The sequence below is a fragment of the Danio aesculapii genome, chromosome 16 (genome assembly GCF_903798145.1).
Source record: "Danio aesculapii chromosome 16, fDanAes4.1, whole genome shotgun sequence".
Taxonomy (NCBI): domain Eukaryota; kingdom Metazoa; phylum Chordata; class Actinopteri; order Cypriniformes; family Danionidae; genus Danio; species Danio aesculapii.
The window spans coordinates 25,757,910-25,772,261 of NC_079450.1; the positions used below are offsets into that span (position 1 = coordinate 25,757,910).

The 14,352-nt window shown below is 32.9% G+C and overlaps 1 protein-coding gene across 2 annotated transcripts in view; it reads left to right on the plus strand.

Annotated features, from left to right (window-relative positions):
- ldlrad4b (low density lipoprotein receptor class A domain containing 4b) overlaps positions 1-14,352 on the plus strand; it is a 103,150-nt gene that overhangs the window by 84,997 nt on the left and 3,801 nt on the right. For both annotated transcript variants that reach the window (XM_056475783.1, XM_056475784.1), the window contains 2 exons: positions 3,916-4,070; positions 11,403-11,453. In XM_056475783.1, the coding sequence (XP_056331758.1) occupies positions 3,916-4,070; positions 11,403-11,453 (206 nt within the window). The remainder of the gene's footprint in view (positions 1-3,915; positions 4,071-11,402; positions 11,454-14,352) is intronic.

Consider the following 14,352-nt stretch of genomic DNA (forward strand, 5'->3'; position numbering starts at 1 on the left):
GCTGATTGGCTCGAGTCTTTGAAAGAAGTATATCTGAGAGATAATATTGTAATTGCTTATTATGAGTCACATTGAATCAACAGAAGCAGTAAATCTTCTGTTTATACAGCAACCTCTAAAGGCTTTTTCCAATTTACTGGAGTTTTTGCATGTGAGCGCCCTCTCACCTTCAAATTAAATTAAAGTACATTCTGGTCACCATGTGTTCTTAATGGGAGCAGCCAACCTGATCTCACAAAGAAATGTAACTATTTTACGTTTTGTCAGCTTAGTGGCTTACTCATATGAATTCATACAAGTTCAGTCGTACGATTTTAAAAGGGAGGCGTGCCCCCCAACCCTGGTTACAAAAGTTACAAATTGCCATGAGATCGTGTTGCACGAAAACCAACTGAAATAACAAATTTAAGATTTACATGGTGGCTGGTTTCTAGCTGGTCATTAGCTTATCTAAGCAGGTCATTACATGGTTAATGAGCTACCATGCTCCAACAACCAGCTTAATCGCCAATAGCTGACATGTTGCTGATCTGAAATTGTGCACTAACAGCTTAATCCAGCTAGAAACCATATATTATGAATTATTTTTCTTTGTAGCAGTCTTGTTTGGGTGTTCTATGTGATTGTTAAGATGTGCTACAGGTTGTTGCCAAGGTGTTCTGGGTGGTTATTTTTAAAAGGTACATGAGTTGAAGTCTGTAAAGCTAATCTGAGCATATTAAGCATAACGAGATCTAGAAGCCTCGAGTCCAAATGATAAAATGATTCTGCTTACACATTTTTGTCATTTTATGTTTTGTTTAGTTTTTTCTTTAAAGCAGATTTTACATTGTAAGGATTTTATTTCCATATAATGTTTTTTTTTTTTTTTTCCTATTTTTTAGTTTTTCCCAGAAGCTCTGAGTGCTTGCTCATCTTAAACTTGCTATCTAGTGTGGCAGTTTCTATGTTGTTTTTAAGGTGTTCTGACTGTGAGTGTCTATTTTATGTTGGTATGTTAGTCACAAAACTGCAAAAGTCTGCAAAGCATCTTCATCTGAGCATGTCTGAGCTCATGTAGCACCAAAAGCCATGAATTTACTTTAAAAATTGCTGTTACTGTGCATTTTTTTTAATTAAAAGATGTAATTACTTTTTTCATCCAAAATCATTTCATTCACATTATAAAAAAATCTAAAAAATTAATTAAAATTTGTGTGAAGCAAATTAATTATTTATATATATATATATATTTTTAAAGCAAACAAGTTCAAATGGTCAGTCACAAATATGCATATCCAATTAGTGGCCTAGAACCTCTGCTAAATTCTAAATATCTGTATTAATTTAGCATCACAACATGTTTTCGTTTGACATTTTTTCCAACATCCCTGAGTTCTTTATTCCAGGTTTAAATTAGACTTTAAAGAATTTAAATGGATCAAACTATTTTCCATTCCCCAATTTTCAAACAAATTTTCAAATCACCATCGTACAAAAAAAACCCCTGCCCTTATTTTTTATCTAAAGTCAGAGAAGCGGCTCAGCCTAGTGTGATTTTCATTGTACAGTATTGATTCAGTTCCAGTCCGCCAGCTCTGTGTTTGTAGTCTGATTTGCTCTTAACAGTTTCCCCAATCTGAGTCTCGTTCTCTCCGTCTTATCGTCCTCCTGTCTGATTGTCACTTCCTTTGTCTGTCTTGCCTGTCTGTTTCTCTGTCTCTGCTCGCTCTCCCTCTTCTGGCCTAAATAAGGAGAGAAGTGTTTGTTTCTTTTGAAGTGTGAGAGCCAGTATCCCGCAGTACTGCACTGCAGGCCACGGCTCACTCTTTCATTCTGTGCTCGCTTTACTCCACTGGACGAGCTTTAGCAAGGCTGTTGTCTGAAGAGCCAAGCAGCTCCAGTGTTGGTCTCGACTGAGAGAGTCCAGCAGGGTGTTCTTCATCCATCAAGCTGTTTACCTTCTGCACTTTTTGCTATGAAGCTCTTCTGGTTATTTAATGACAGAAACTTTGTTTGACTGAACATATGCAGTGCTCACTGCTCAGCATAATTAAGTACACCCCATATTGAAAATGCCTATATTCACTGAGAAATGGATAAAAATATTCAATGTATTGTAGTGCATTAAAAAAAAAAACTAATTTATTAAACTGATATATTAATAAAAATATTAGTTTAGTCACCAACCATATTCAGAAATTGAAAGATAGTACATTTACATTCATTTACATTTTGCAAAAAAAAAATGCAACCTACAAGATTCCAACAAGTTTGTTATTTTTATTTTTGCTTCTCTTGATTTTTCCTCTTTTTTTAATTTGTATTTAATATTTTTCTCTAACATGTAAATTTGGCTGTTCTAGCTTTTGGACCGTTATCATAAGCTATTTTGTTAGATTCGCTCCAGATTTGTCTTTAGTACTGACTAATCTAATGTATATACACATATAATATTGTACAGCTTCCTATTTAAAAATCTGAATTTAAAAGAGAGATTTGTGAGGGGTGGACTATATGTTGACCACCCTAGTTCTAAATCTGTATGTAGTTTTTTTCATGGAACATAAAAGGAGAATTTTTAAAAGAAAGTTAACCCAGAAATTGCCATTATTTAAATACTCTCATATGGCTTCAAACCTAACTTGTCTATAAGGAACTTTGGGGGGAAATGGAATTTGAGAGAACATTTTTACAAAACAATATAGTTTTTAAAATTTGTAATAAATTTTAAAGAAAGAGGAAGAAGAAAAATAACTTTAAATGGTATGTGGTATCATCATTCAATTAAAGCAAACTTGACAGGTTGTCGAGAAGCAGTGACAAATATAAATTGTTCCAGTAAAATGTATATTTAAAAAATATTATTATTGCTATTATTAGTATTGTTATTGTTATCCCTAATAACAATAATAATAATAATAGTACTAGTAATATCACCATTGTTATCATTATTATTATTAATACTACTACGAGTAGTAATAAAATTATTATTATTATTATTATTATTATTATTATTATTATTATTAATATCACCATTATTATTATTATTATTATTATTATTAATATTATTATTATTAATACTAATACTACTACTACTACTACTACTACTACTACTAATAATAATAATAATAATAATAATAATAATAAAATTTGTAGTAATAATAATAATAATAATAATAAAATAATAGTACTAGTAATACTAATAACATTATTATTAATATCACCATTATTATTATTATTATTATTATTATTATTATTATTATTATTATTAATTATTATTATTAATTATTATTAATAATAATAATAATAACAATACTACTAATAGTAATAATAATAATAATGTTAATATTACCATTATTATTATTAATAAAAATGGGGGGGTGGGGGGAGTAATTATAAACAAATTGAATTTGGAGCGAAAAATTTAAATGCATTTCATATGGCCCTAAATATTTCAAGTCACCTGAAGCTGAAAAATTAAAATGAGAAGCAGTCAGCAAAAGAAGTAATTTTGTTAATGTTGAAGGCTAAATATTCAGTCTGTAACAACTTGTTAACAGCTATATATCATGTATAGTAATAATAATTGTGAAATAAATAGACTAATAGACTAATGAAAATGTATATGCAGTGCACAGATCAAAATGACAAACATGACAACACATTCTTTATCCAGTTTCTGAACTTAACACAGCTAATCTTACACAAACACTGCTTTACTAGAACTCTCATATTTTCTTCCTGTTTTCTATGTCAAACCAAAATGGCTCTCACCTTTTTCCTTTTTTTTTTTTTTTGGCCAGATGATATCACCAGTTGTCGTCTGTAGTCGTCATGGATGTTGATTTGACTCTGCTGCCATCTTTTGGGCAAAATGAGATGAAACCGTTCATAATTGCTGTTCTGAGCTCTTCTTCTTGTTCTGTGTTGCAGCTGAACTGGAGTTTGTGCAGATCGTGATCATAATCGTCGTGATGACTGTGATGGTGGTGGTGGTCGTGTGTCTGCTCAACCACTACAAACTCACCACGTGGTCATTCCTGAGCCGGTCAAGTCAAGCACAGAGTCAGGATCTCTCTCTGCAGCCGGTAAGACCCAAACGCTAACTCAAGGAACAATCTCCGTTCAATACTTTCACAAACTTCCTCAAAAATTTTGAAAAGGGTGTATTAAAACTTTGTTAAAAGCATGGCTGCTGCTACTAAGCTTTGTCTCTTTGTTGTCTGTATATTAAAGTGACAGTTCATCCCAAAATGATAATTCTGTCATCAGTTATTCACCCTTTACAACCTGTTTGATTTTTGTTTTTTTACACAAAAGAAGATATTTCGAAGAATGTTGGGGCCACTGACTTTCATAGTATTTTTTTCTCCCACAATAGTAGTCAATGGCTTCCGGTTTTTATTGTTCTTCAAAATATCTTCTTTGTTCAATGGAATTCTCTTAAAAAATTGTAACCACTTGAGGGTGAACAAATAGAGAGTATTTTTAAAAATAAAAATATAATAAAATAATCTTGTTTTATTGTAAGTCTTTGAAAACTGCTTTCAAAGTGGAATTTTTAAAGGTTTTTTAAATGATATAATTATGATCAATGTCTACACTAACAACAAAAGTACAAAAAAAAGACCTAAACAACAATATAATTTGCACATGTATTACATCAGGGGTGCCCACACCTTTTCAGCATGCTAGCTACTTATAAAATGACCAAGTCAAAATGATCTAGCTAATATAAAAATGCTAAACATATATTAATTTATAAACATATTGAGAATTCTGTATTTGTACAATATATATTAATATACCTTGTATAACTGTATGAACTTGTATTGTGCAGTAGCCTACAACTTTGTCATTACCTAGCCAGCCTTAAACAAACTACCAAATGATCATCAGTCATGGTGGAATGATATTTGGACTTAACCGTGCCAACTTCGCTAAGTGCTGCAAATTATAGCTGCTATACGCATGCTGTTTTAAATGCATTTGTGGTAACCCATGCGTCAGAAATGGTCAGATATGTCGGTACCAATAGCCTAGTGGTACTGTGTGCCAACATATAGCACTGATGTGCTCACGGCGACCTGAGTTCGATTCCTTGCTCGAGGTCCTTTGTCGATCCTTCCTCTCTCTGCTCCCAATGCTTTCCTGTCTGAAATCTCTACTGTCCTATCATAATAAATGTGAAAAATTCCTTTAAAAAAATAATTATAAGAAATGGTCAGAGATCAGCTTGGCTGCCCTGTATGTCAATCAAGCGACAAATTTAAATTTCAACTTCAGTGAGGATGGAGGATAGGCTGACATCTATTTTATTTAAAGCAATGCGATCTACCCACGCTACCTTTGCGATTGACCGGTAGATCGCGATTGAGGGATTGGGCAGCCCTGTATTACATGTTACAATGTACAACAGTGGTGGACTACAAGACTAAATGAGCACAAGTGAATAGTATTTATTTTCTGAGTGACTTCGCCACCTACTGGCCTGGAAAAATACTGCGATTTTAGTGACTTTTGGAGTTCTGTTTGACAACAATGCCATCTTAAATTAAAACTATCAGAAAGGCAAAGAATAAGTTATTCATTCATTCAGTATATTGTTGACTTGTAAGCATACTTGTATATGATACTTTGAAAATATGATTTTGTGATAAGCGCTTTACATAAAAAAACTGCTTGACAAAAAATGAAAAAACATGTGTGGCATGAAAACAAAAAACAGAAATAAGCTTTATATATTAGGCAGAAGAAAAGGAATCATTACAGTGAGACATTTTAAAAACACTTTTTTTGTGTGTGCGTGTGTGTGTGTGTGTGTGTGTGTGTAATACAGGAATGAGATTTAGTAACTGTGGAAGTGATCTTAGTGTCAGTACTTTCTTAATTAAATGGTTTTACTCTTTTTTTTAAGTAACAGAGCTCAGCAGGTCAGAGTCACAGTTTGTACACAACTACAACAGAGGCTTTATTTTTAAGAAGGCTGAGATTGTATTGTTTTTTTTATGGAGCTATCTTTGCAAGTCTTATTCGCTATGAAATCACAGTCAGGTTTGGAATTCTGTCTGTTAAATTGAAAAATAAATTAGTTCATATAAATAAAAAAACAGGCATAAAAATCATAGGAATAAAACAATACGAGCCCATACAGACTCTATATGAACAGGCGGTCATGAGAAGAGCAATAAATATTAGTGCTGATTCCAAACATCCTCTTGTCAGCGAATATCAGCTGTTACCATCAGGAAAAAGACTGAGAATGCCAATGTGTAAAACCAATAGGTTAAAGCTTTTGTTTGTTCCTACCTCGATAAAACTGTTGAACTCTACCAAGAAGAGTGCACCTGTAGTACAAACAATGTATGTATTTAAATGCTTTGTTTGTTTTATTTATTTTATTGTCTGCTTGGACAAAATTAGTCTGCTTTTTGGCCAAAACTAATTTCCTCTCGGGGACAAATAAAGTTCATCCTTTCCTAAGTGTCCTTGAGCTGAAAAACATCTAATCTTATTGGAAAACAAGCTAATCAACGCCTGATATCATCTTCTATTTTAAATCATGAAGTCTTTCTTACATACGCTCTCAGTCCAAGCCCTGAAATGAAACATCAATATCTAATAGTAAGTAGATGAATTTTTCACCTGCTGTGTCATCTCCAGGCCTTATTCGGGTGAGCTTTTATCTTGCAAAAGAAGAAAACAGCAGGGCCTAAAAGTCTCTCGAGTGGTGTGTGCGTTTACTTCTGGAAAGGTCTTTTTTGTGTCTAATCCAAAATAACTTGCAGCAGTGCAGTGAGCTGATGAAGGCAGAGCTGGCATGTGTGGGTGTCTCTTCTCACCCAAGGGATGATTTTCAGTACATTTGCGCAGTTTAGAACCAGACAGACAGCAGGAAATTAAACATACATCATTTGTTACTTCAAAAAACAACAACAACAAAGCAGGGGATGTTTAGAGGTTGCTGTATGTACTCTCTACAGCATATAGGAGGTCTTGGTGTTGATCATGCAGTGTTGGTTCGGTTTGCTTTAAAAAAGAAATTCTATACTAATTACATCCTTACTAATAACAACGTACTTTACATGCCAATTTGCACACAAAAGCTGCACATATAACGTTGTACATAGTAATATACCTGTACATACACGTGTCAATTTGAATATCACTTTTTACTTCTATTTTCAAAATATATTTATTATCTGTTTTTGTGCTGTCTCTGTCATTCTGTTGCACTATAGAAGCTCTGTCCTGACATCAATTTCCTCATATTTCGAACATACCCAGCAATAAAGCTCATTCTGATTCTGATCATTAAAATAGTGTTGGTTTTAATTTTGGCATTACTACTTTGTGTGAAAGGTAATTTTAGTTATTCTTTCAGGTCTACTTAACTTCTACTGCTTTAAATCCCCATAAATGACAATGATAATATAAATGAAACTCTTTTATTTCTTTAAATCTTGGGCAAACATACCCTAAACAGATATTACTTACAAAATTACAACTTGAGCAAACTTTTCAATTCCGAAAATGCAAGATGCCTTGTTTGTTAACTTTAGATAAGAGCAGTGCACTGCGCTTTTTATGTTACTACACTGTAAAAGCCAACAGTCAACTTTATCAAATTAAATGAGTGTAGTTAACTCAAAATTGACTGAAAGTTAATTCTACTCATTTGAAAAGAGGTTTGAACTCAGTGTTGAAGGTTATGAGTTAATTAAATGCCTCATTACTTAACTTAAATTGAGTAAGTTCACAGTACTCGTATAGATCAGTTTTTTAAACTCAAATGGTTCGTAGTAATCAGTTTCCTCAAACGGTTTGAGTTGCCTTAACTTATTGGGTTTTACAGTACTCAGTTGTTTTGAGTTCTCTTCATTTATTGGTTTTTACTGCGCTCAAATTGCTTCGCTTACTCAAATGGATTAAGTTCACATTACTCATTAGGATTTTGAGTTTAAATGGTTTGTTGCAATCGATTTTCTCAAACAATTTGAGTTACCTTAACTTTCTGGGTTTTACAGTGTAGGCAATTCCTGTATCAATGGTCTTGGTGCAGGCGCGTGTGATGTAGGCGCTTTTTCCACACAGAGTTGACTTTTTTTATTTCCAACTGCAGGCACACAGAGCGCAAAAACATGAGGTGCAGCAGGAGGTTAAAATGCACCGGTGTGCAAAAGCAGCGCACTGCCAATAGAAAATGATTCCAGAAAATGCACCTTTAACCTTTTTTGGGTTTTTGTTAGTTTTAAAGCAATCATATTTCATATATACAATATATTGTCATTAGCTGACTCCCTATATTCATTGCACACTGGGACTGAAATGTTTGCCTGGATTTTTCAATCATCCAAAAATAAATACAACCTCACAGTGTGTTGATCTTGTTTACACACTGCCTCTGATATTTTTATTTGTTTGTTTTTTTTTTTTTTGTTAATTTTAATACATGATATTTTATTTCACTGAGTAATTTGGGAGTTGTTTTGACTATTTCAATCCACCATATAAACAAAGGACAAAAGCTCTAATGGCGTATGACAAATGAATCCACTTTGTCACATAGCACTTTGTCAAACAGTGCAGAATATAAAGACAGATTGTTGAGAACACTGCTGTAGCTTCTATGCTGGTTTCAATGTCTGGCATGAAACTTTCACAAGTTTGGCATGTGGCATGTCCATACCTTTGATATACTGCCAGTCTTTTGTTCAGGATCAATTCATTCAAGAAAATGGGTGATGTGGCTGCAGTATCACAAGCAAAGTATCAAACTGAACTTTGATTTCTGAAATAAGCTTTGAATCAGCTTTGAGGTGAGCTCTCCTTCTCTGCGAAATATAACAATTTAAGGATGCCGGTCTCGGTGTACAAAATTTTCTGAGCATGAAAAATTTTTAGGCTAGCAAATACAAAGAAATGCATATGAAAATGTCAGGCTCAAGTGTGCAAAGACTTTAACTCAGTTCATTGTTTTTTACAACAAGGCTCATTGGAAATATATCCTTCATCTTACATTTTTTGTGAAACCACACGAAGGTACTTTAACATACATTTGACTGCAGTTTCTAGGTTAAATTAAAGTAATGAGGCAGTATAACGCCAACAAGTTTTGTTCTTTTTCACACTAATGATATTTACAGGGACATGAAAAGGTATTATTTTTGTGCAGTTTTTTGCATAACACCAAATAAATACCACAATACAACTTAACAGTGTCTGTGATTTGTAACTGAATATGTTTGCCTCATTTATCTGTCTCCATATGGACAACTTTTCTGGCATGGTCAGTTTGCTCAGTAGCTCACCTTGTAAAGTGATGTACTTGTGATACAGTTCCACAAAATAGATAAAAGCTATGCAAAATAAAGGTAAAACATGTGGCTGTGATGGACTTTCTCTTACATTTGCTTTCGAAAACACTTGGGTTGGCTTTAGGGAAGGGTTTATGGCAGTCATTAGCAAGGTAAACTGTATGACGAGTCCTGCCTTTTGTGGATGTGTACTGACATTTAACAAAATGTATCCTAAGTTATGTATTCCATATGCGCAAATAAGTCAATAACTAATGTAGTTGGACCCAACTGTGATTTTTATTACAATTTTAAATGAAAACTGAATGCTACTGAGGACAAATATGCAGAATATGTAATTAAATGGCAGTGTATTTTAGTGGTTTGAGAAGCAGTGTGTTTTGGAGGAGACACAATGGCAGTGTTCCTCTGAGAGCAGGGCATGTTGATTACATTCAGCAGTTCTGTCTAGACGCCAGTCAAAGTCAGACACGCGCAGCGCCCGAGAGAGAGAGCGACTGCTAAATGACGGACACTTTTCATTCTCATTCATGAGGGAACGCAAGGGGGAGAGGCATCAGGGAGAATCACACTCACTGCTTTTGTTTAGGGTTTTTAATTGGAATGGATATATAGGGCCACAGAGCATCATTAGACTACAACAAATAGGCTCTGTCTGATTTTTCTTTTAAATGGGTTTAACAATTGGGTTATTTATTTATTGTGTAATTTTTTAATTCATTTATTGATGTCATCAGTGCAGTTTAAATACAGATATATAGGCTCAGAGCATTATTATGGATTTAAACATGTTCTTTATTAGACTTTTTTCTATTATTCTTTTTTTTTTATGCTAAATTGTAAATTTTTTTTTAAATTTTGTTGGTTATGCTATTTTACATAGTGCATAGCTATAATTTTATGGTGTGTTTAACTAATCAGTTTTGTTTGAATTTATTTTAAACTGTTTTCATGCGATTCCAATAGGTACAGAAAATTAGACTAACAGACAAAAAACTTCTTTTAATATTTTGTGTTTTTCTTTTGGTAATTTTAAAATGTTCCTGCTACATAAACAAATGATTATTTAATAATATAAAAAATTCTAATTGAATGTAACTTTATTTGTACTTTTTTGTTAAATGTCGCCTTACTTTGTAAAAAATAAAATAAAATTACCAAAAATTATATATATATATATATATATATATATATATATATATATATATATATATATATATATATATATATATAGTTGAAACAAACACAATTAACAAGAAACAAAGACTTCTACAAGACATCATAAAATGTGTTGTTGTTGTTTTTTTTCTTGGTGGTGGTGGTGTTTGGCAAACCAATGTAGAAGTATGATTTTCTTTCTCCGTATTTCTATTAAAACAAGAAACTTTGTCACAGCTGTGAGCCTTGATTAGTAGCTTGTTGAGAGCGTTTGACTGAATTAAAAAAAAAACTGCTTTTAAAGTTGAATTTTAGCTGTAAAATATATTAGCGATACCATATGCAGTAAATGACCTCAAAACTAATGACAGTAAAGTTATAAACAGTTTAATATACAGTATATTACTGTGATAAAATGTTTAGGCTACCATCAGCTTTTTAAATACATTTTGACCATTCCATTTTTATTACAAAGCTACTTTAACATTTATTAATTCAAAATGTGTTTACATTTATTTATATATATATATATATATATATATATATATATATATATATATATATATATATATATATATATATATATATATGTACTAATGTAAAATGTACTAATTATTCTGGTTTGTTCATTTATAAAGTATGGGTGTCATGAATTTAATTAAACATCGATTGTAAATTTCCCTCTTAAATACTACAACCAGGTGTTAAAAACATCATTATTAATTATAAATAGTCATTTCAGATGATTTTTCTGCAGCACTTTATAGTAGGACTAAATATTCATTCATCTTTGTTAATAAATACAATGATGTCATATCAGTTCAGATTCATTGAATTAATTCAGTATCAGTATAAACTGATGTCTAAAACCAAGAGTCATCCAGAATATGACTTCTGTCTATACTTTTTTGTCTGTAATATCTCTTTTCCTGTCTTGTTTTGCAGGAGGGCTCTTTGTGGCCATCAGATAATGGGCTGAGACAAGGGGCATCTGAGGTAAGCCTGCGTGTGTCTGTTTTCTGTCCTGTTCTCTAAAAGGACCACTGAACGCTTGCTGTTCTCCTCATCTAAATAGCATGTCTGTCTGTAACAAGCAGTGGCGTCTCCTCAAGTGTGTGTCGTCTCTGTTTCTGCTCAATGTAGGCGTATGTGAGTCTGTGTCAGTGAACGATAGCACTTAAAATCTAGCGAATACAGGCATGTATATTCATTGTTTGTATGCTGGTGTGGGGGGTTTGTCTCTCTTTCTCTCAGCCTCTCAGCAGTTCATTAATCTCTCTGCCTCCTCTGGCAGCGTCTAGACGGCCGTCTGAGAGGCCAGACACTCAGGGTCTGTCTGCGCAAATTGCCTCCCATCATCAGCCTCAACCGGCTAATGTAAACGCTGGGCCTTGCGGTAATGAGGCTGATCTCATTGGCCATTTCGGATTTCACTCATATGGAGGATATTTTATCAGCTGTGCATCTGCATACTAATGTCTGGACTGGGGACTTTTTTTTTTATTTGCTATTTTTATGCAGAAAAAAATCTTTGTATTTCTGCTGAATAATTTTGAAAGTGTGGGAACTAAAACTTTAATACAATAAGGTTTAAATGCAAATTCAATTCTTTAGATTTTCAATATTTTTTTTATATTTAAAACCACTTGTTTGATAAACTGCATGTTCTCCCTGTGTTCGCGTGGGTTTCCTCAGGGTGCTCCGGTTTCCCCCACAGTCCTAAGACATGTGGTGTAGGTGAATTGGCTAAGCTAATTTGTCCGTAGTGTATGTGTGTGAATGTGTATGGATGTTTCCCAGTGATGAGTTGCGTAAAACATATGCTGGATTAGTTGGCGGTTCATTCCGCTGTGGCGATCCCCGATTAATAAAAGGACTAAGCCAAAAAGAAAATGAATGAATGTTTAGTAAACAAGTCAACAGTAGGTCTCGTGTAATACATCCCCTAAATGATAGAAAAATATAATTTAAATTGTATTTTCTGTACTGTTATAGGCAAATAATCTAAAAAACTAAATATATACACTTTGATTGAAATGACAAATAAATATTCTTTAAAAAAAGACTGAATATATATATATATATATATATATATATATATATATATATATATATATATATATATATATATATATATATATATATATATATATATATATATACAGTTTTAGTCAGAATAATTAGCCCCCATTTAATTATTTATTTTCTTTTTTAAATATTTCCCAAATGATGTTCACCAGAGCAAGGAAGTTTTCACAGTATGTCTGATAATATTTTGTCTTCTGGAGAATATCCTAGTTTATTTTAGCTAGAATAAAAGCAGTTTTTAATTCTTTAAAACCCACTTGAGGTTACAATTATTAGCCCCTTTAAGCTATTTTTTTAATTAATAGTCTACAGAACAAACCATCATTATAAAATGACTTGCCTAATTCCCCTAACCTGCCTAGTTAACCTAATTAACATAGTTAAGTCTTTAAATGTCACTTTAAGCTGTATAGAGGTGTCTTGAAAAACATCTAGTAAAATATTATTTACTGTAATCATGGCAAAGATAAAATAAACCAGTTATTAGAGATGAGTTATTAAAACTATTATGTTTAGAAATGTGTTTATGTTTAGAAATGTGTATGTTTAGAAACAACCTTCTGTCTGTTAAGCAGAAATTGAGGAAAGAAATTAACGGGGGCTAATAATTCAGGGGGGCTAATAATTCTGAATATGATACAGATGTTTATTTTGTATGTGATTTAATCATTTAGCACTACAAAGGGAATAAAGTACTTCCAGTGGGTTGCTGTGACAGAATAGGGGTCTTGTATCATCCTTAAGATGTGCACTAACAACCACTGCGTGCACATTATGCTGCTTATTACCTGGCTTCATTCATAAATAAAATAATTGGACATGAATTATTGATTTAAGTCAGTGTTTTATTATCTCACTAAGCACAAAGCTTCCACAAAGAAAGCAGCTGAAAACAAGGAGCATTTGAATGAGACGGGTGAACAGGTTCACAGTAGATTTAAGGGATACAGTTCAGTCATACCACTATTACACAGCACTTCACATTATAAATAAATGAGGACATTTCAATACAATCAATAACTTTCAAGACACAAAATGACAGCAGCTCTGTTTTTAGATCAAATTATAGAGTCGGTATTGCTAGAGAAGACCAGTCACATTAAAATATTACAGAGAACTGTATAAAAAGGATATTCACCCAAAAATGAAACTTCTGTTATCATTTACTCATGCTTCAGTTGTTCAAAACCTATTTGAGTTTCTTTCTTCTGTTGAACACGAAAGAAGATCTTTTGAAAAACTGCTGGTTACTGGATCCCATTGACGTCCATAGTAATTCTATTCCTGCTATTAAAGTCTATGCTGCGTATCAGTATTTTTCAAAATATCTTCTTTTCTTTTCCAACAGAAGAAAGATACTCGATGTTTAATGAACTTTGAGGTATTTTTCATTTGGTCTGATGACTCACGTAAATATCTAGGGGTTGTTATTGACAGTATGTTGACATTTCAACCCAACACCCAGGCTCTCTATAAAAAAGTTCAACAAAGACTTTCAGGTTTGTACCTCTATGATGACACTGTTTTGTAAACAATTTATTAAATCTGTTTTATCCTTTTGCATTGTAGCTTGGTACGATAATCTGAGTGTGTCAAATAAGAACAGGTTGAGTAGCCTGGTGAAGGTGGCAGGCAAGATCATCGGTTTTAACCAAACTAGTCCAATGGTAATTTACCATAATTGTGATTTAAAGAGAGCTCAGGGTATCCTATGCACCTCGGATCACCCATTGTACTCTGTGTTTCAGCCGCTGCCATTAAGATGTCATTTTAGAGTTCCTATTTGCAGGCCAAATAAGACTAGAAA